At 44.4% G+C, this 22,952-nt stretch overlaps 1 protein-coding gene and 1 long non-coding RNA gene across 6 annotated transcripts; one reads left to right on the top strand and one right to left on the bottom strand.

Moving 5' to 3' along the window:
• The first annotated feature begins 3,503 nt into the window (after positions 1–3,503).
• Positions 3,504–7,973, top strand: LOC134424028 (uncharacterized). Its single transcript, XR_010029306.1, has 2 exons — positions 3,504–3,639; positions 7,801–7,973. It is a non-coding gene; the product is annotated as an uncharacterized LOC134424028 (long non-coding RNA).
• A 6,088-nt stretch (positions 7,974–14,061) lies between these two features.
• Positions 14,062–19,367, bottom strand: PDP2 (pyruvate dehydrogenase phosphatase catalytic subunit 2). Of its 5 annotated transcripts, none has more exons than XM_063167614.1 (2): positions 19,266–19,367; positions 14,062–16,156 (listed from the first exon to the last, which is right to left on the bottom strand). In XM_063167614.1, the coding sequence occupies exon 2, from the start codon at positions 16,099–16,101 to the stop codon at positions 14,497–14,499; it is 1,605 nt and encodes a 534-aa protein (XP_063023684.1). In that variant the 5' UTR covers positions 16,102–16,156; positions 19,266–19,367; the 3' UTR covers positions 14,062–14,496. The 5 variants fall into 5 exon arrangements, with proteins under 5 accessions (XP_063023684.1, XP_063023682.1, XP_063023685.1 ...); XM_063167612.1 differs by lacking the exon at positions 19,266–19,367 and adding an exon at positions 19,149–19,225; XM_063167615.1 differs by lacking the exon at positions 19,266–19,367 and adding an exon at positions 19,102–19,173.
• Positions 19,368–22,952: the final 3,585 nt, after the last annotated feature.

Raw genomic sequence — 22,952 nt, 5'->3', positions numbered from 1 at the left:
AATGCTCAGGCACACTGCAGTACACAAACCCCAAGGGACAGAGAGACATGCCAGAAACCAGCCAGGGACAACAGTCCTCAGCTCTCCCTAAAACAGACGTAATCTTGGATGCCACACAGCAGCAAGCGAGTTGAATGCATAAATTTGTGTCTTTGGCTGAGATTTCCTCCCTGGTCCCCTGCAAACCCAAAGCAGAGGGCGAGTGCCCAGCAGAGCAGGCACTGCAATTATTGGCACTGCAGCCACTGGCACTGCAGCTATTGGCACTGCAGGCTTGAATCTGCATTTTGAGTTAAATGCAACAAGGCAAACCCTATCACAGAATTCATGTTTAAGCTCCTTTGTACATTAGGCTAAAGGCTGTATTAATACATGCCATTCTTTGCCATTTCCAATGCCTATATGTAGCAGATAAGATTATCTCATTAATCCTTTTGTGCTCCCTCCCAGAAGGTGAAACACCAGACAGAAGAACACAGAAATAAGGGGGTTGAAAAGACGTATCTGACACCAGAGCATCAGAGCAAAGCTGTGGATGCTGCCAAAGTTTCTGAAAAAGCTCAAATTTGAATCAGGGATCTTCACATTCTGTATCTCCCGCCTAGACTCACATGTAAATCCAGTTCTTTTTGACCAGTCTGAAGTGTGGTAGAAAACAGACAGGTTTCATTCACAGCTGCAGTTACCCCCTAACTTTGCCTCTAAACAATTCATAGTCCTCAGAGCCTCAGAAAAAATTGTGACAAAAGACAGCATTTTTTCCCAATTCAAAGAAATACAGCAACAACAAAAAATAGATATACTCTAAGCTCCCTTACTGTTGCATTTATGAAATATATTTATCTACATAAATACACTTTAATCTCTCTCTTATGCAGATATGATATTTCCTCCCCACCCTCCTTACACTTTCATTTTGACATTAATTATTAGTTCAGAAGACAGCAACAAAAGTAAGACATTTAATATCAATTAGTTGTATCAATATGAAATAAGAAATGCATATAGGATTGTGGTAAAAGTTAGAATCACACAAACTACATTTCCACACTTACTATTAAAGTAATGGGAATTCTGCAAAGCTGGAAAGTGGAAATTTCCATCAGGGCTCCAATAAAAGGAAGAGAATACTGTGAAGAGCCTCTGTAGCATTTTGGATGTTCAGAGGTTCAGCTGCTTTCTGCTCACATAAATACAGCTTTAGTCGGTCACATCTCCTCAGTGTAACTCATGGCTCCCCATTTTGTGCTTTTACAACCAAAAATTGCCTTCACACTGGGTGAAGTCTTTTCTCACAAAATTTGAATGGTAATAATGGGATAGAGGTAAGAAGCCCTGGAGAGTAAAAAGCAACACATGAAACAGAAATAGAGTTGTCATCAAAACTGTAAAAAATACATTATGAAAATCGACATGAGGGTTAAGTGCCAGAGATGGAGACTTTAAGGAGAACCTATCAAAGGGGGCAGAGATAAAGCTTCCACACCAAGCATCAGCTGCAGACCATCAATCCTTGCCTGACACAAGTGCATTTCACTCAGCTACTTGGGGTTTTCAGTGTTCTAGAGAGAGCTGTTATACTTCAGTTACACTCAGTGTTACACAGAGATTTTGTATTCAAAAAGAGGGATCAGAATCTCACAAAGAATCAGTTGGCTTCAAGATTTCTGCATTTTCTACAAGTTTTTAGTTAGCATTTTTAAAGCTGGACTGTCTGGCCTTTTGACACGAACAGATTCTGAAGACAGGCTGTCTGAAAGCTTCTCATGGATTTCCTTTTTCCCACAGAATTCCAGGTTTTGTGTTCTCACCCTCTCCCCACGCATGCTGGAGCTCTGAAGGAGCAGTGATTCCCAGCACTCACCTCCTAACAACAGGGACAGCTTTCTGTCCTTGTTACCAGGACAAATCTGCTCTCAGATAATTATTTCACAGCGTCTGTGGCATAAACTCCCTCGGCTCCCAACACCCAAAGCTGTGAACATCCTGGCTCTGCAGCCCCAGCCTCTGCAAGACACCCACAGTGAGAGACAACTTGGAGTTACTGCTTGCCAAAGACTTGCTGAAAGCCCAACAAAGTATTTGGGGCCAAATTATTGGAGGAATAATAATGATAATGATAATGATAACAATGTTTTACATTTTTATATTATAATTATATTGGCGGTGAACGAATGATGAATCAAAGTATCCCCAAATGAGGCAGTTTCTTTAATCTTGAGACACTAAAAAACGGGAACAGCCTGGTGCCACTGGTCAGCTCAGCTCTCCCAGCAGTATGGTAACTCCTTGGAATTGCCAGGCAGATTGGGGAAATGTGCTGTAACACCAAAAACCAGACCCCAGAACATCACTCAGCCACTCACAGATGTCAGCCTGTGGCCTGTGGCCGCTCCCAGAGGGGTTTGTAAACTCTCCCTCAGGGATTATCCTGTCTGCATTGTGCAGGAAGCAGCATGTTCCCAACCCAGCCATGGCAGGGGTTTCTCCCCAAGGGAAGATGAAATAAAAGTGGCCTTGAGGGCCGGTGGCACTGTCATGTCATGGTTCCACCAGAATCAGCCTGCTCAACCCTTAGACAGAGAAACTTTTAAAATTAATACCTAGTTTTACATAAGCTGGTCCTGAATAAGCCATTTAACTTTACAAAGTGCTGATGGAAATTCTGAATTGCCTTTTCATACAAAATTAAGATTTTTCATCCCTACCCTGAGTGGGGGGAAATTTATTGCAGGGTTTATTTTCCTATAATATTTTGTTGATTACCTCCAAACATTCCAGTTTTTATCCTGTGAAAATCAGCATGTAAGACTGTGAAATGTGTGACTGAACAATCCAGTTTATTTAAACCAACAGAAAATTATTGTACGTCTCGTTTTTAAATTAAAATTAGAGCTCTTTAGGCCATTGAAAAAGATGTGAGCGCTTTAAAACTTCCTTTTTTTAAAGAAAAACCTTTTCATAAATTAAAACTTATCACTTTATATCACTTTAGTGATTGCCCTAATGCTGTGACTTGGCAGGTTATAGGCTTTGCAGACAACTTGCAAACCTTCCAAGCAGACATCAATCATGGAAGTGATTGCACGGTCTTTATAAAGCAATCTGAGCAATTATGCTGCAATATAAAAATCTATTTCCCCTATAACCAGCGATGAATCAGCTGTCCATTAATGAATAAAGATTGTGAATCATCATCTTTAAAAGATTTAAGATGGGGAAATGTAACAGCTTCTTAAAATTGGCTCCTGAGCTTGTCTGAGCTTGTCTGCCCTAGCATTACTGCATTCAAACCATTAACATGAGAAGGCAATATACACCATGGACACTTTCATATAGAATATGCCAAATTTACTTCTGCTTGCCAATGTTTTGTGCTTTTGGAATATTTTACATTCTTTCCTCACTCCTTTTGCTGAGACTTGTCTTTATCAATTTTGTGTGTGTGTGCCTAAAGGATTTAGACTGTGTATTATTTTTAACCTCTTTATTTTATAAGCATTGTGTATGATGTAAATCACAACATCCTTTGCCAGAGGGAAAAAAAGTTTGCAAATCCCCAGAGACCAAAGGAAAAAGACCAGCATGCAAGAAGCACTTAAGTAATTTTGAAATGAGCACCACAAATTTATTTTTCAGGTCAGTGCATGATTTTCTATCACTTTCTTTTCCTTAATCAGTCCTGGCTTACACTACCCATAGTGTAATTAAGATCATTAGTTTAATCTAAAATTAAAATAGATTTTTAAAAGTCAGTTTGTGCTTTCAGCTCGGATCCTACACACACAGCAAGCCAGCTGAATGTGAGGTGGTAGTTTTGAACTGTGTGCACAGGATTTTTGCTACAGTCTCCAAGTCTTCTGAACTTCATAAATATGAAAAATCTGCTTGGACAGACTCCCATTCACACTTGCTTGGTTTTGAGGGAATGGTGTTTGTTTCCACAGAGGTTGAGGGCTTGGGGGTATTTTTAGTTTTTGAAGAAGGGACCAAAATTGTAATAAGGCACAATTCAAAGCATACAGTGATTTTGAGCTTCAGGTTTCCTTTTTCTGACTTCAGAATACTCTAGTTTAGATAGTCTAATTTTGCCACAAAATTCAACTACATAGGTACATCGGAAATTTCTACTTTTAGGGAAGTTAAAGAATGATTTCTAAAATAAGTGTCAAGAAACACAGGGGGAAAGGCAGACATCAACTTGAAGTTATGCAAGTTATGCACATTAACAGTGGAAATGACAAGCACAAGAAACACCACCAAAAAATGTGATTTTAGGTACTGCCTGTGTCCTTCCCATTAGGGTGGTATAAGTGAGTCTAAAAAAGCATTTGCAGTTTTGTCTAAATCCAGCAGCCTCCCTGATCCCCCAGGTGAGAAACAGTTGGGGAAATCAACCACCTGTCTTGCCATTATCACTGCTTCTTTTCTTAATGCAGTTCTGTGAACACAGAAAAGTCTTCTTTATCTTCCAGACACAAATATTAGATGGTTTATTAAAAAAAAAAAAAAAAAAGATTTGTAGCTGACACAATTTCTCAAAGTTGAAAGTACCTCTTGAAACAGCCCTCTCAAAAGATCGAATTCTCAGCAGAACCAGATGAATTTTGCAATGCTGGGTGTGAACAAGAAAAGCAGCTCATGTCAGAGACATTTCACTCTTCCACTGTGAGGAGGAGGAAGCAGGACTTTCCCAAGAGCTGCTCTTGCCCTGTGGCTGAGCCGGAGCTGGGCACTGCCAGGGCTCACAGGTTTTATCTGTTCCTAGCATGGGCTGACCTCAGGAAGCTTCCTCACTCCACTGGCTGCCCTTTCTGCCCTTTATTCCTTTCTCAGGCACTTACAATAAATGTATTTTCTTGTATGTTTTGCATGAAGAGAGGCGAGAAAATTGGGATTGTTCAGCCTGGATCGGAGAAGCTTTGGGCTGAGCTCAGGGTGGCCCTGCAGGGCCTGGAGGAGCTGCAGGAAAGATGGAGAGAGACAATTGCCAAGGGCTGCAGGGACAGGAGCCAGGGAATGGCTGCCAGTGCCAGAGGGCAGGGCTGGATGGGATCTTGGCAATGAGGAATTGTTCCCTGGCAGGGTGGGCAGGCCCTGGCACAGGGTGCCCAGAGCAGCTGTGGCTGCCCCTGGATCCCTGGCAGTGCCCAAGGCCAGGCTGGACACTGGGGCTGGAGCAGCCTGGGACAGTGGGAGGTGTCCCTGCCATGGCAGGGCTGGCACTGGGTGGGGTTTAAGGTCCCTTCCAGCCCAAACCCTTCTGGGATTTTATGATAAAGTAATTCTTAAATATCAAATGTGTCATATCCTAGGAAAGTGTCCTCCAGCCCCCCCTCGTTGCCTGATGGGTCTCAGGGGGCTCACCCTGCACAATGAGCTTTGTTCCTCAGTGAGGAAAGAAGAAATCAAGACATTACTCAGGGTTTTGTTTCATGATGATAAAACTGACTGGTTTGACATCCAGCCATGCTTGAAATGTGCCAGTAAGGAGGAATTGGAGCAAAGTCTCCATGCATGCCCAGCTCCAGAGCTCCAGACCTGTGCGCCCACAGTTAGCACAGGAATTAGTTGTGGCCTGAAGTCTTTACTCTTCCTTGAGGGTAGATAGTTTAGAGGATTTATGCATTTTCCAATAGCGATCCTGCTTGAGACAGTGAAGTGGAGTCACTCATCCATAAATTTACCTCTCCACTTCAGCACTAAGTGTTGATACAGGAGACATATCTGCCTTTACATATGAGGAAGACTGGCAGTGGTTAATAAGACTTTATTTCATGCAAGCCTCAGGTGGAGATAGCTCAAAATAGCAGAAGATACCAGAAATAATTTGTTTATCCCACTGTATACACAATTTATTTTCCTTAGCATTAGCTGCCCTCATTTTTCCTTCCTTCTCTCCTTCCAGTGTGTTCTGCCTTGAACCTCTTTTTGCAGATGGTTTCTCTCACCCTTGTGTTGTTTAAAGGTTCAGAACCAATTAGCCAAGGCTTTGCTTTCATTTCACCAGCTCAAAATTTCTGTATATCTGATCACATTGTTCCAGCTGTGATCCTAATGAGCTAGAATTTCTCATTTTGGGGGCCCCCAAATTCTATTTATAGAGTCTTTTCCAACAATGAATTCATCTGTTCAGAAAACAAGGTCGGACTGTGCTCAAAAATAACTTATAATGAGGCATGTCAGCAAATACCAGATAAAGGTAGTGCTGAAAGAGGGAAATGAATACTTCAAGCTCATTTATGATTTATGAGTTCAGGGTTGAAATGGATGTGGCACGTAATAATGAACAATGGAAATATCTCTTGTTTGGAAAGTGCAGATGAATAGAACTTTGGGCTTGAATAGGTTATTAATAGGTTATTGATCCAATCTATTTCTGCTACAAAAAAAAAAAAAAAAAAAAAAAAGAGACCAAAGTTCAAAAAGTGGTCAGCAATAAATAAAAATATACTCCATCAGCTGATAGCCAGAATAGAGATCAGCCATTTGCCCAGCCATAAAACCTCCTTTTTCTTCACACAGCATAAAAATCATATTTTCATCACAAAAATGTATTTAAAGCAGGAAGATCCTGGTGCTCATGGCTGCCAGGATCCCAGCCTGCCTCCAGGTCTCGTTCTCCCTCTGTAGATCAAGGGATGTGTTTAGCCACACTTACACAAAAATAATTTATATATATATATATATATATATAGCTGCAGCCTTCAGGTGGTGTGGGGAACAGTACAACCTGTTCAAATTTATTTGGTAATTTTGTTATATTTTAACTACGTGTGTAGGCTCCTGCCACAATTTGCAGTTTTCACAAAACATAATTGCAAAATACAACTCGAGGAGAGCTGTTTGATTGCAGCTGCTGTTTGCTGGGTACCACGTGGGGATTTTGCAATAAGGACATAAAATAAGAGCAGGTTCACCTCTTGCTGCATTTCCTGGCTTACAACCTTCCTCTTGCTCTAATTAACATCAGAACTTTACAATTCCTGACCTCCTCAGAAATGTGTAAAAAAGCAATAGAAGGTTCTCGCACTGAGCTGGAAAGGAGATCAATTACATCCATAACTGGAAAGTTTTTGAACTCTCTCAGCAACAGAAGTTTCGTGGGAGATTGTTTTCATCAGCAGGATGAATAAAAGATGAGTTGGCAGGTGAATCAAGTAGAAATATTTATTACTAGCATGCACTGAGAATGACACTAGAATGCCTCTAAAAGCCTGACTGGGGGGAAAAAATAAATGAAAAAGCCATTAAAAAATTAAATCTCACTCCAGAAAAGGGAATGAAGGTAACCAGATAAGCGAGCACACCAGGTGAGTAAAAACCACACACAAATTGAAGTTAAAAAAATTGAAGCCAAAATGAAATTTTGAAGCCCCTTTTCCTTTATGTCACATGGTCATAGAAGGGCAGCAATGTCCCATTGTTTCTGTGGGATTCACAGGTTTTGGGGTTTTCACCACAGAAACTCAGACTGTTGGCCAAAGATTTCAGAGACACAGGGCTCACCACAAAGTCATAACAAAAACAAATAAATCCCTTTTTCAGCAGTGTTAGGGTTTTACTACAATTTCCATAGTTTAAATAATACAGTAATTATCTCTGATTCATAAACTGAACTCTGCAAGCGTGCCTGCTTTGGGAATTCACAGGGAATTTCACAGCAGAGAAAAGCCCTGGCAAAGAGCAGGTTCCTGAATGCATGGCACATCACAATTAGGGCTGGCTGCACTGATTTTATTTGTTTTACATATGCTTCCAAACAGTCAGAAATAACTATTCCAATTTTTTTTTTAATAGGATGAAGCATCATGAGCCCCAACCCTGGAAAATTTTAATCATGACCTATTGTTTCCTCTGAAAATCTGCCCAAATGACTGGATTTCACTTCTAATAGAGGGAGAGCACAGAAAAATCTGGTTAATAAAGACTCCAAATGGGTTTCAGATCAGAACCCACAACTTTGTCCTGCTCCACCGCTGCCCAGCATCTTAATCCTTCAGTTGAGTTCCACTTACTGTCTGGTTGTTTTATTTTCATGATAAGTGGTTAGAAACAGACCCAAACAAATCCCAGGCTGAAGTTTGGGATTACACAAAAGGTAAAATTGGTCTAAGAGAATGATGCATTACTTTTATCAAAAAACAATGAGGACAAAGTTATTCCTTTGTCCTCCAGCACTTCAGATGGGGTTATTTCTGTGTTAATTCTGCATTGCTGTGAGAGCAGCAAATGGGAGAAGCTTTGCTATGGAATTCTGGATTTCTCAAATGTGCACCTGTCAGAAACTACACCTGGTGGCACGCTGGAATTCCCTCACCCTCCTCTGTGGAAGAAAGTCATGTCTCCCTTGTCCTTTTTTTCTGATGTAGTTACTTGGAACAATAACCAGAAAATGTAATACCATGCAGTAACAGGAATAGGAGGGGGAGAGGGATGTGGGAAATGTGACAGCAAGAATACACAGAAAATGCAAGTTTTGATAAGTTGCACCTAGTGCAGGCAGCTATGTCCAGAGAAATAGGACTGGAGATAAAAGGGTAAAGGGTGGGGAAATCCTCATTTTACCCAGGAGTGCCAGGTGACACAGAGGCTGGAGCAGACATCTCTGTGAACACCCAAACTAACAATGCATCCCCATTCCTCCAGGAGCATTCCAATGCAATGCCCAGACTAGAAATTTGTCCAAATGAAAATGTTTTACCCCAAGGCACAGCGTGGCCCTGGGGCAGCAGCTGGAGCAGCAGGAGGAGACACGGGGGCTGTGGCTGAGCAAACATTTCCCCAGCTCTGGAAGCATCTCTGCCTCTTGTGCAGCTGCAGCCTCTCCAGGAGGCTCAGGCAGGTGTGTCCTGGCCTCACCTGCATGTTCTTGTACCTCACAGTGCCAGGACAAGGAGACAAAGCTCAGCCCCTTAGGGCACTCGGGCCATTCAGACTTGATCTTGAAAAAGAATTAAAGCAAATCAAACTCTTGCTTAGATTACCCTGTTCTTAAGTTTGAAGTACTGATAAATCACACAGAATTTTTAAGATGTGTATAGGTGGTTGTTGGTTTTTTCCTCTATTTTCAAGAGCGTCTGAAATTTATGTTATGAAAATTAAGAGCAAGGAGAGACTGGTCACAGCACAGCAATGCTTTTGCAAAGCTCAGCTGACATCGTCTGGCCAAGCCTGGCTCTGCAGGTCCCAGAGCAAGGATTATCCAGAAAGGCACTGAAATGGGAATTCTGCTTGTCAAGAAAATCAACACAGAAATGTGCAGTGTGAAGTTGGGCTGTGAGAGCCACCTCAAAGGAACCAAGTGCATTTCAGAGGGGACAAACAAAAGCAAATGAACACAAACAGAAAGGGCCGTGCCCAAGGCTCCACCCTGGGCATGCAGAACGCCCTGCACTGGCAGCAGCACACGGGCTCCTAAAGTGCTGCAGTCACCTGCAGGTGGGAACAATTTCCACAGGGAGAACCTCTGGGCTGGTTTGGGAGAAGTACAAAGCCAGAGTCTGAGCTCACTACCCACCCAGAACAAGAGTCTAAAGGATTGGCTCCAAAATTTCAGCAGGGAGGCACGGGAAGTGTGCTTTATGACCCATATAATTTTAAACATTGCCTGCTGACCACAGTTTCCCCTTCTGCACTGCTTGATTCAAAAAAAAAACTCATCAAGCCATGCAGGTTTTTTTATTTTTAAGAAAAGTGCCAGATAAGTTCCCTCAACCCAAATAAAAACCCAAATAAAAACCATCATTATTCTTCTCTGCCCAACTGCTGGCTCTCGGCCACCTTTTTCCTTGAGGATGTTAAAGAGCTTCTCTTAGAGCATCCCCAGTGGCTGAGGTGCCCTGTGTGCCCCGTGCTGCTGGCACAGGCCAGGCTGTGATGTCCCTGAGCCACCAGCACAGAAATGATCCCGCCCAGCTGGCAAGTGCAGAGATCCAGCAGCAGCACTGGGAGCCAGTCCTTGGGGATGAACACAAGGATCTGCTAAAATGGCAAGTGTTCCACTGGACAGTGACAGTTTGAAGCTCAATGTCCCCACCATAGATACAAGAGGGGAAAACATTTTTTCATGCCACACCACACTTTGTAACCCCAGGAGAAGCTCACACCTGGGATTCTCCCCTTTCTGTTTTCTGTGGAAGTCCTCAGGCTGTGGCAGTACAGAGCACACGCCAGCAGTGGGACAAACTGACACCTGACAAACCCCCAGGGTGCACAGCTCTGCCTCTGGTTTGTAACTACACCTCTGAACAGAGAGCCTCTGCTCAACTTAGCACCAAAAAACTCTTCCTCAATTTTAGACAAGTATCTTCTTCTGGAAGAAATCAGTCCCAAACAATTTTCTTTTCTTTTACCTCTCCAAGAATAGATAAATTCCTCAGAATTAATGGGAATAAAGTTAAGCCTCAAAGACTGATTACATGAACACTTGTCTTGCTACTGGTCTATTGCAATTCAAAGATTTATTGGTTTTCTTGGTGTTGTAGGGGATTTTTGCATTATTTAAGACAACTACAACAACATTTTGAATGTTACAGAGATGTTTTACCTGCTGATGAACACATACATATCAAAGTTAAAATAACTTTCTGCAAGTGTCAAATTAACTAAAGCCCAGTTTGGATGTTTTAGCTGGTGACCTCATGTCCCCGTTGCTACCTGGTTAATTTAATGGAGCCTCAATGGTGTCAAGATGTCTTTACTTTCATTTGTTAAGAGTTGTTTTTGTTGTGGAAAACCCCCAGAGCTACAAACACTTCAGCCAGCTCCAGCTGTTTACTTGTACCCCAGGTTGAACCTTTGTGCTTTCTGACCTGGAACCTGGCATGTTTCCCCAGGAGCTGCATTCCAGTGCAGCAACCAAAACCTTGCCTTGCATCCATTTAATAAAGACTGGCTCTAAGTGTAAAAGGAGTATTTTTACTTACAAAAACAGTGATTCCCCCTCACCAACTACAAAAAAAGTTACAAAAAAGACCCTCTCCCAACTCCAACTACATTATGGAGGTCTCAATACTTAAATAAGCATAATAATTTTGGAGTACTGAAGAAAAAGTATAGAAAAGGTGTATTTGAGCACAAGGTGTAAGTTTTAGGGAAGAAAATAATATTTTTCCTAGTATTTACATCCATGCTCAACCTCAGATGTTTTATTTACAAGTCATAATGCCCATAATTTTAAGGCACAGAGTTTGTGTGACTACTATTGACTATTATTATGTCTCTTACTGCTGTGGAAATAAAGAACACAAAAGGCAAGCAGAACTATCTAACTTAAACCAGAATGCCTGCAAAGATTATCATTCCAACAGATTGTCAATTTTGCAGGAGTTTCATCTAAATGTTGTCATAAATCTTCACAGCATTGAGCTTGCAGGAGCAGGTCAAGGTAGGTAGTTTGCTCACACAAAAATTTTGACTGTCCAAGTCACAAAATACTATTTTTATCAGTGCCAGTTAATTCTGATTGCACTAATTAATGAAGCAATTTAGAGATGAAAATACCTATGATCCAGTTCAAATGGGTACAGTTTTCCTCACCACAAGTGTATGGTGTACACATTTCTGCAAATTGAGAGTGACTGAATCTGGAACTTTGTTAAAATCCACTGGATAGAGACACAGTTGAATTGCTGTCAATTCAGGCAATTGCAGGGTGCAGTGAGTTGTTGGACCATGGCTGTACTGGGTGAATTCATCACAAATCATTTCATTGTGTGCATATTGTCACAACCTTTAATTTCTGCAGTGACTTTAAAAGGTGATCATTTCCTGAGTAAATATGCACACCTAATACTGCAGAGAATTGAGACTGGAATTGCAAGAAAATGCAATATTTCAGCACAGTGTATACTTTATTCTGTTTGAGCAGCTCCTCAGAGCTGAAGATCCCTCAGGCTTGTTGAGAGAATTCCCCTCATTTTGATCAGGTACAGTTCTTTTGGATCACCCGGTGCCAGCTGTCAGAGATCACCAAAGGAGGGGTGACAGCATTGTCACCTTGTTCCTGTGTGAGCATGGAAGTAGAAATGATCTCAGTGCTTGTGTGGCTCCAGCTGCTCACTGTTTGGTGGGGTGAATGGCACAGCCCTGCCTGGGGTGTGGCACCTCCAGTGGCTGCTCCTGTCACCCGTGTGTGACAGCCACAGGGCCAGAGTGGCTGTCCAGGGGCTCTGTCTGTGTAAGGATCCACAGCTCTGTCATCTCACAGTCCTGGGCTATCAGCTGAGAGTACAAAGCTCTGTGCTCTGACAAGAATGCAGAATAGCACCTTGCTTACCTGAAGGTTGTCTTCTCCACGTGCTTGGCATCTCAGAGAATCAGCTTTGGGTTTCCAGGGCTCTCACACACTTCTACATGGGTGGACTTGTCACCCTGGTGTTTTCTCATCCTAATTAGTCCTAGTTCACACTCATTTTGTAGAGGAGAAGGAGTTTCTGGTAAATTCCTGTCTTTCCCTGAGTGCTTGCCCAGGGCAGTGGTGGAGTCACCACCCTGGAGACATTTAAGGCCATGTGGTGCTTGGGGACACGGCTCAGTGGTGGCCTTGGCAGTGATGGGTTAACAGCTGATTCAATCTTAGAGATCTTTTTCAACCCAAGTGATTCTAAGTATGGATGGATTGCCTTCAGTGACAGCAACAAATTCCAGGGAACATGCAGCTGAATCCATGATTTGTATTTAAAAAACCAACCAACCAAACCAAATCAAACTTTTAACTAGTTTAACATCATCCTTTTTCACCACAGATAATTACAGTGCTGCATGTCAAAATCATAGTGCTGCACGAGCAAACCTACTGTGAAATGGGGAGTAACTTTCTGATTTTTAGAAACATTACCCAAAACAATCACCACACATTTGCAGGTGCAGTCACAACCTACACATAACAATGTCTCCAGGACTTACACTAGATGAAAAAGTGCTATTGACTTCACCACTGGATGGTGAAAGGAACAGAACTTTGGGTTTTTTTAGGGACACATTTAGTGATTGCAATTGTAGCACTTAATTAGAGTCAATCCTGAATAGTCAAAATCATGAATATTTTTTAAGTTTTACCTTCCTTCTCCTTCTAATCCCATCTTCAAAACAGATTATTAAATGCCTGAAAAAGGCACTAAGAAATTTTATATATAAGGAAAAGTACACAAAGAGCCCCAAATCCAAAAATGCTATCAGTTTAAGCTCCAAGACCTTGTCTACTTAAGATCTTGAGAATTTTTTTTTTAATTTTACTAAATTAAATTTTATTTTACTAAATTAAAATTTTTAATTTACTAAATTGTAGGAGGATAATGTTTTTAAGTGACTTTAAGAGAAAAAGTAATATTTTTATTTGCTCTTCTGCACACACACCAGTTGTTACTCAGCAGCAAGAACAGTAAACAGGTTTATATTTCCAGTGTGTAAATCCTTGTGGGAAACAGTTCCTGTGGAGTGTAAACAAGGAAGAGGCACCAGAGAACACCATATGTAAAAGCTTATTTGCAAGCTTGGATGGCACTCTAGAAAGCTCAGTACAAAGCAAAATCATTGTAAAATACACTTTTGTGTATGTTCAGAGACTAAAACTTACATTCATTAGGGAAAATAACTCTGTACCTATAAGGAGAAGCAAGAATGAAAAATTAAACCCATTTTGGAGAAGTATCAGCACTGTTATCTCTTCTAAGTTAAATCTGGAGAGAAAGGTGCTCTCTTTTGCTGTATTTACTTTTACGTGAATTTTTGAACTTCTACATCTGACAAACAATTTAAATTATCAATACTTTAATAAAGAGTACATTGTTTAAGCAAAAAACTGAAATGCTTAAGTTAAATCCTGAACAGTGAACTGTGGAGGCCCTCATGTGTTTGAACTCTAAGCTGTCACACAAGTCCACACACAGAATATGAATTCCCACTTGAAAAGAACTGCACAAGAAGATACATTTTTTCCCTTGCTTAAGGGAGAGAATCAGGAAAGGCATCTGAAAATCCCAGGGTTGTTTGAACAGCCTTCTTTCATGTTATTTTATAAATATGGGGCAATTTGTTAAAATATCTGACACATCCAGAAAAGGTTTGGTAGTTAATTTATTTAATTCAGTTACAGTGCTTCAACAGGATGCTACTCACTCCCCACAAGAGCAGAGCCTGACACTCCATGCAGCTACACCTATTATCCATCTCTATTAAACTGTGCCAGTCTCAGTGAAATTTGCCTTGTTTGTTCATCGGAAAGTTTTACCAGAGGTTCTCTTGGAATCAGAACTGGTCCACAATCTTTAGTTCTATCACATTTCAGTGAGGTTTTATGAAAACATTTTTCTTCAGTGTATACAAACCTGGAAACCCAGGGAAATTTCACCTTTTAGAAAGCTATTTTCAAAGCCAGTAAGTAACAACAAGATTTAGGATCTTGCAGGCACAGGTAGCAGCTGGAGCACCAGAGAGCGAGAGGAACGGCTCAGCAAGCTCCCTGGTGGTGTTGGAGTGCAGCAGTGCCAGGCTCTACTGGTGGCTCCTGTAGTAATCCTCAATGGTTTGTGAGTTGAAGTGCACCACGGTGACGGTGATGTCGTCCCTGTACATCCTGGCCAGGTCCTCGGGCAGGGCCAGCATGGCAGCCAGCTTCTCGGGGTCCACCTCGCCGTACTCGTTGCTGCCGATGGCGTGCCGGATCAGGTGCGTGGCCGTGTTCTGGTCCAGGGAGGCCAGCCCTTTGCTCTTCCTCTGCAGCAACAAGTTGTGCATGTAACCCAAATTAACTGGTTTCTTAAAAGTCAGTGGTGGTCTCTGCATGTTGAGCTCGGTAAGGTGTCCAGCAACAAGTTTTACAACCTTCTCATTACTCAGCATCTCCCACAGCCCATCTGAAGCAATAACGAGAAACTTGTCCTTGCTTCTTAACTTGTGGTATGTGACTTCAGGCTCTGCAGTTAAATAAGGGGGGGTGTGGTAGTTTGGAGGAACGTACTGATAAATGTTTAGAGCCTCAACATCGCAGCTGTTCTCGAGAATGCTGTGCTGCAATTCTTTACTCCATTTTAATTGCACATCTCCAAAAGCTCTGGAGGGCATGAGAATCCCCAGTAATCTGTCATTCACAAATAGGGTTTTCTCCTCAGACCTAGGATGCTCTCGCTTCAATCTTCTAATCTCAAATTCATCGTAGGCATTGTGGTCTCGGGTTAGAGGGAGAGTAGACCACGTTCCATCTTCTTCATGGACCCCTAAAACCGCTCTGCAATCGCCAGTGTTTGCCACGTGTAGGTGAACGCCATCGATGTGAGCTACACAGGCTGTCGCACCGGAAAACGCTACTTGCAGGGCAATATTTCTCATCAACTCATTTTCATGAGGAGCCTGAACTTCCAGCGATATGTCTGAGTCTAACCTTTTGAATGCACAAATCATGGCTTCTTCCAAACTGAACCCCGGCTCCGCGTCCAGGTCCAGCAAGTGCTGCCAGTAAACGCGGAGGTTCTCAAAGTACTGCGAGGCGATCTCCCGGTACTCCACGTCGTTGGGATGCCTGTGCCACTGCAGGATGGGCCGCACGGGTTTCATGGCCTCCACGGCCAGCTCGATCTCCTCCAGGCGCTGGCGGGGCAGGAGGGACACGGCGATGTAGTGCAGCAGCCTCTCGCTCACGGCCTGGGCGCAGGCGGCGCCCGCGTGGCCGTCGAACACGCCGAACATCATCCCCGCCGTCTGCAGGCACGTGGCCGCGCTGCGCCGGTCCTCCATGGGGCTGTTGGAGGCCAGCTGGTTGCTTTCAAACCTCAGCACGGAACTGGCGCTCTTGCCAGTCAAATCCAGTGTTCTGTGGGATAGCTCGCCCGCTCTGAGGATGTCGTTGATTTGTGCCGGAGACAGCTGGAAGGAAAAATGTTCCTCTTCGGTGGAAGTGTGCCGGAATGCTTTGGGAAAGGAGAAAGTCCTGTCCAAGCTGCAGCTCCCAGCAGGGGAGGGACGTGTTTTGGAGAAAACGAGCTTCCATTTGATCTTGTTCCTATTTGGGATACAGATGGAGTACCAACGTCCTTTCCCTTGTAAAATAATGCTGCTTCTGGCTGAGCTTAAAATCCAGGATGATACAGTTCCTGACATCATAAGTCACTCCAAAAATGGAGCACCTTCCCTCAGTAACACGGAATGTCCTTGCAGCCTGGAATATAAATGGAGGAAAGGGAAAATAATTAGAAAGTTCATAAGAAGCTTTCCATATAGAAATTCAGAAGCATATCTAGAGCTCTCAGAAACATTCAGAACTTCTCTCCAAAAGAGATTGCTATGGATAAAGGCATCTTAAAAGTGATACAATTTCTGTCACTTAATTATAACCAAGGATATGACTGCTGCTTTTAACTCATCAGAAAAGATAATTTTTACTTTCCAGACAGGATTTTTTCCCTCATTGTGGCAAGAATAAGAAGAAATGGCAACATTACAAGAAACATTATTGGAAACTGCACAACAAAAAGCCTCGTCTAACATGACACAGAAGAAACTTGGGACTTAAACTGACAATTGTTGCACAACTCTCAAAAAAGCCTGCTAGAGTACAACTCTATTAATAGACTCAAAACTTCAAACCCAGGAGAAGATAAGTACTTAAACCCTGTGGAAAGACTGTGGAGAGATGTGGCCAGTTAATGATTTATGTGAATTACCATGATCCTCACAGCTAGAACAAGCCAGCCTACCTTTCCAATTCTGTTACAGCTTATAAGCTCAGCTGTTCTTTTTTTTTTACCTTCAACGTCTTAACCAACCCTCAGGCAGGCAGGATCTTTTACACAGCTGAAGGCAAATTCTTCTGCTGGTTAATTAATGCTTTTTTTTCCAGCATTGTGCACTCTGGTGCAGTGAAAGCTACGAGACATTGACAACTTTTACAGGTTCACAATTTGTTCATTTGGAGGGCAATTAGAACAAGCTGCAGGGAAGATCTCTGCTGCCAACAGCACTGAAACCTCAGGCACTTCAGCAGCTGAAGCTCTTCAATTGCTGTGGGAGAGGTCCTCACGTTGTCTCCAGCTTTCAGTAAGGTATTCCAGCTGTGGGATAGTGCTAAGTACAACCAGATGTTCACTCACAAACAGAATTTTGCCCCATGGATTTAAAAAACTCAGTGTACGGCAGCACCGCAGGTACAATTACTCCCAAAAGATCCCATTAGCAGCCACTGAGAAAGGACAGCTCTTCTCTGTGAGCTTTCAAACACGTTGAGGTGGCCTGTGACACCACTTGCTCAGGCTACAGACACTACATGCTGCCACAACAGCAGTTTTTTAGCAGCACGCTTCACAAGAAATAACAAGAAACCAGCCAGATCAGATGAGTGGAAATGTTTCCAAGAAATCAGCAGGAAGTAAAAGTCACCTTGAGCTATTCTAAACAGAAGGCCTACTGATACAACCCAAGAACTGCTAAAATTCTGTTTGGAACCCAAAGCAAGGTGTCACAAAACATTTCTGAAGTGTGCTACCCATACTTAATGCAGAAAAGAGCAGACAAGCATTCCAACAGACCCCACCACTATGAATCTGGTGACCGGGTGAGAACAGGCAAAGACACAGCATAATTTCACTGCTGATGTCAGGAGAGGAGGTGGAAAAGGCAGTGCCAGTTCCCTGTCCAAGGCTCGCCTGCAGTCTCCTGGGACACTGCATCTCCCAACACACACAATGCCTTTTGTTGTCCTACCAAAAGAATGCAACCAAAATAATAAGAAGACAGTTGACACTACCAACTCCAGCAACAGCTAAACCCAAAAAGCACCTACAGCATAACACAAGGTTTGCCAGCCTTTTTCAGTCCATTCACCGTTCTGTTTTTTCCTCTACTCTTTTCCTGTCCCTCCCAGCCATGAGATTGAAAGGATGACTTTCACATACTTGATCAAAAACCCGATTGAAACAGTGTTTAAAGAACAGTCCCCGTTCCTCCCGGCGGGCTGACAGTGCGAGGCGGTGTGGTTTTCCGCCCAGCAGCAGAGTCAGTGACACCGGTTAGCCCTGCGCCCGCCTAGGGTCAGTTCCTGTGTGCCAGCCCTGCTCTCTGCGCTCCCATCCTCGGGGTCCTCCCCAGCCGCAGTGTGCAGACGCCGCTGCCCAGGACGCCCCCGGTAGCGGTGCTAATTAAAGCGGTGTGCTAAAGACCATTATGTAAGAGCCAATTATTACATAAACTCGCTCCCGCTCCAACGCCGGCACTGCCTCCCCGGGGACGCGGTGTCCCAGCGGGGCCCGGGCTGAGCCCGGCCAGCCCCGGCACGGCCCCAGCAGCTGCCGGACCGCAGAGCGCAGCAGCGCCCGCTTTTCCCAGCGAAATAACAGATACCCGCTACATTCGGATTTACACCCTCTCTGAGATCCCCACATGCCCCTCACTCACCCTCCTGACGCTGCCCACACCCACCCTCATCCCACACACATCCGGCACACACCGAGCCCTGCCGCGCCACCTCCGCACCGCCCCAGCCCCACACACCGACACACAGAGCCCCTGTGCTCCCCAACACCCCGAACCCCCACAGCCCTGTCCCGCACTCACCCCTGTGCTCCCCAACATCCCGCATCCCCACACCCCTGTCCCGCACTCACCCCTGTGCTCCCCAACACCCCGAACCCCCACACCCCTGTCCCGCACTCACCCCTGTGCTCCCCAACACCCCGAACCCCCACACCCCTGTCCCGCACTCACCCCTGTGCTCCCCAACACCCCGAACCCCCACACCGCTGTCCCACACTCACCCCTGTGCTCCCCAACACCCCGCATCCCCACACCCCTGTCCCGCACTCACCCCTGTGCTCCCCAACACCCCGAACCCCCACACCGCTGTCCCACACTCACCCCTGTGCTCCCCAATATCCCGCACCCCCACACCCCTGTCCCGCACTCACCCCTGTGCTCCCCAATATCCCGCACCCCCACACCCCTGTCCCGCACTCACCCCTGTGCTCCCCAACACCCCGAACCCCCACAGCCCGGCCCCGCACTCACCCCTCTGCTCCCGCACACCCGCACCGCACCCTCACACAGCCCGTCCCCGCACACATACCCACCCTGCCCCGCACAGAACACGCCCTGTGCCCCGCACACACCCACCGCACACCGCCGCCGCCGCGGCAGCCCGGGCCCCGCACAACTCCCACCTCCCGCTTCCGCACAGTCGTCGCGCCAGGCCCGGCTCCACTCCCTGTGCCCCGGCACGGCTGCCCCGGCGGCCGCCGCTCTCTGCCCGCCCCGTCCCCCGCCCCCGGCGCACCCACCGGCCGAGCAGCCGCCAGTCGAGCCCGCTGGCCCCGCGCTGCCCCCGGCGGGGCTGAGGGACGGCGCTGACCGACGGCCCTGCCGCCCAACCCGCCCTGCCGCGGGTTCCCGTCAGGACACGGCGGGGCGGGCGCGGCCCCGCCCCTCCGCCATGTTGTGCGCGGCGGGCGCGGCCGCTCGGGCTGAGGGGCCCCGGCCCCGCTCGCTGCGGGCGCCGCCCCGCGCCCGCCGCCCCTGAGGCGCTGTGGGAGCGGCCCTGGGCTGCCCAATAACGAGAGCAAAAAGGGAGCGAGTGACACGTGTTAGGAACAAAAAGCACCAGCGGGGCTTTCTTCCTCATTTATATCGCTCAAAACCATGCTGTTTCCTCCCTGCTTTTCCGGGTTTTTTTTCCACTACGATTCTACACCCTTCAGCGCTGAGGACACCGGCTGAAGGGGCTCAAAATCGCAAAGCTCTTTCGTAATTGACTCGCCATATAAATTATGGAGAACAAAAGGGCTCCTTTTGCTGACTCCCCGGTTTTTTGGTTTCATATGACTGCTTGTCTCGGTTAACATTTCCACTGAGCGGTTGTAAGCCCGGTAACGAGGGGAAGGAATGGGCCCAAAGTGCACGGAGGTTAATCAGTAGTTACTGATGTTAACGCCGTGGTTACTAAATAGTCCCTGCTTTAAAACCTCTAACAATCATTTTCGCAAAAACAGAGGCTCGCAAGTCACAAGAGGCTTTGATAATATCAGTGTACTTTTATTTCTTGTCTTCAAGGAATTTTAGTTGAATACTGTGGTGCAAGTATCCTGGATGAGATGAGCATGCTCCCAGGTTATCTCATGTGGAAAGATGCCGATCGTCCTCAATAAGTCTGAGCTTTCACTTGTTTCTTGTTTTTATTAAAACAACGAAACGATAATTTTATGTTGCATGGAAGAACATGCAAAAAAGTAGGTCATCTTAACAAAAATTTCAGAACAGTATTTTAGCACATGGCAAAGAAAAACCAAACAACGAACCACCTTAAGTTTGACGTAATTATTTTATCTGCCTGACAAATCTGAGCTGAAAGAGGACACCCACAGCAGCCCTTACCTGCATCTCTCTGCTCTGTGCAGTGCTCAGATGCACCAAAAGCAGCTTCGGGATCTCCCCAGGGAATGGGCACGGCTGCCAAACCCTGGAGCCCTTGGGCATCGTGCCAGGGATGCACAGGGACATGAGCTGCTCTAAACAGAAGGCACATGTGCAGGGACAGGAGCTGGACTCAATCACCCTTGTGGGTCCCTTCCAACTCAGGATACTCCATGATTTAATGATTCTTTCTTCTGCCCTATTGATTTTCAGCTTTTGTACCATTTACAAAACTGGTAAAGCCTCACACAGCAGCCTGAAAACAAGCCTGACTGCTCTGAGTTTCCTGGGCTCCCACCATGGTTAAATGCTCCTCTTCAGCTGCATACTGTAACTTACTGCTCACATGTTCATGCAGTAATTTCATAAATTCATTGCATAAAGCTGAAGTGACTTAGGAACCATGTAAATGAAGGTGAAACAATTAACAGTCCTGCAGGAGATGTCCCTTTCACTCCACACTTTCTAAACACAAGAAGGAATACCATATTGAAGATACTTGACTGGGCTGAATATCAACTTGAATTGAGATTTAGATTCTGCTTTGGAGTGTTTGATTATGCTGATGAACTAAAGTGATATATAATTAAAGGATAAAATAGTAGAAATGCTACTCTCTAATATAATCTGAGGAAAGAAATTGTACTCCCTGAAAAGGCTTGCAGTGTTTTTGCCTTTGGGAATATCAAATAAAAATGGCAAATTTCTGTAGCAATGATGCTTGGTTGCCATAGTGCTCTGTGCTCTTCATTTGCATTGAAAAAATTAGAACTCTAGTTTCTTTAAAAACAGCTCAGATTTGGTTTTGACTTTGCTGATTATATGTGTGCAAAGTTTAGTCCTGTGCCAGAAGAAAATCCTAACCCGTATTTATAAGAAAATGAATCTAATTCCAGGTATGGTATTAAGGTGTAGCTATATGTTAAAATATAGCAGATCCTATTTTTAGACTTTTTTCAAGGAACAATCTTATCTGCTGACTTGTACAGTAAGCAGCTCTGGTTTTCTGTATAAATACATTTTTGAACTCATTTCTGTGTTCTTGTTCTGGCCAGACTGCACTATTTGGGGTTTCCTTCTTTCCCATTGGATGTTATTTTTCTCCCTGCTTGTTCCTTTGGAAAACCAGCTGTGGCTGCTTTGGTGCAATTGAAACATCTTCTGCTTCCAGAGGCTGCAAACAGCTGCTCCTCATCCACGCTGCCTTCACAGCAGGTGCTAGCATGGATTACCTTCTGTGACCTCATTGGTATTCATGGAAAGTCTGGGACTCCTGATGCTTTGTAAACATTTCCTGTTATGGGGCACACAAAGATCAGAAACACCAAATAAGCCAGATAAACCTAAGAAAGCAAGTTAAAAATTGGGCTAATATTTCTAATAAATAGCTAATCCTTTTGTCAAAAAGCTGACCAGCAGCAAAAAGTTTGAATCAAAAACAAAAAAAAAACCAAAAAAAGTAAGTTACTACTAAAAGTAGTTTCCTAGTTTTCAGAAGTTTTTCTGCAATAAAGAGAGTCAGCCTAGTGATACAGATTAGAAAACAGCAATAGATCCAAACCCTTTGGAAACTTGTGAGCATGCAAAGGAAAGTGGCTCCTTTGAACAAACTCTCTCTGGCCCATCTCAGTGAACAGAGACTGAGTTTTGTGCTTTTTGCACAAAAAGCCCCACAGTCTAATAACCAGCTTTTGGAAAGGAAGCAGCATCAGCCCACAAAACACCTTCCTGCTGAGCACCCTTAAAATGTCCCATTTGCTGGCTGGATCTTGTCCTGTGAATAATGACATTTCATCTGCTGTATCAGACATTTTGGATTTTCACAAAAGGCAAATTGGCACCGCAGATGCAGAAATCTCTTATTATAAACACACAAACCCCACAAACAAATGGAGAAATGAAGGAGGCTCTAGGTCTGTTAGAGCAACTGCACTTTCTTGTTTGGCTGCAGCTGTTTCCTGTCTGGTCTTCCTAAACGATCTAAACCAAACACTCAAGTGCTAGGAAAGAAGGCAAGCTGCAAGAAACATCGATGAACAGAGGTAAACACCATGAACAATGGTAGGAAAGGTGCCATTCCAGCCCTCCAGCTTCATTTAGCCTCTCCCTGCAGCAGAGGCTCAGCAGGTCTGGAGCTGCAGGGGTTAATCTGAAGACCCAGTTTAAGTCCATGTAATTGCACTGGTGCAAAGGTCTTCCCAGTTGCTGTAATGGGACCTGAATGCCACACGGATCATTTTTATTGGGTGTTGCTTAAAATGGTTTTAGTTAAACAAACAAATGTTCATTCAGGTTCTGTGCCACTGTAAATTTACATTTCTTGGGGTGAGTTTTCAAGTCCAGGAAAATCTTGTGTCTTGGGAAGTGTGTAAAAAAGTGATTATATTCCTTTCCTCTCTCTCCTCCTTCCGCCTTTTGCTCCTCCAACAGACAAACAGGGTGAGCTGGCTCCTAAATTTAATTTAATATTCCACTGTGTCAATATGAAATTAAATGATTTGTGTTACTATGTTGCTGTTCACAACCTGGAGTAAGATGCTGAAATTTTACTAAACGTC

Source organism: Melospiza melodia, chromosome 13 (assembly GCF_035770615.1).
Source record: "Melospiza melodia melodia isolate bMelMel2 chromosome 13, bMelMel2.pri, whole genome shotgun sequence".
NCBI lineage: Eukaryota > Metazoa > Chordata > Aves > Passeriformes > Passerellidae > Melospiza > Melospiza melodia.
Note: the sequence above shows the minus strand (reverse complement) of the source record. Positions and strands in the feature narration are given on the sequence as shown.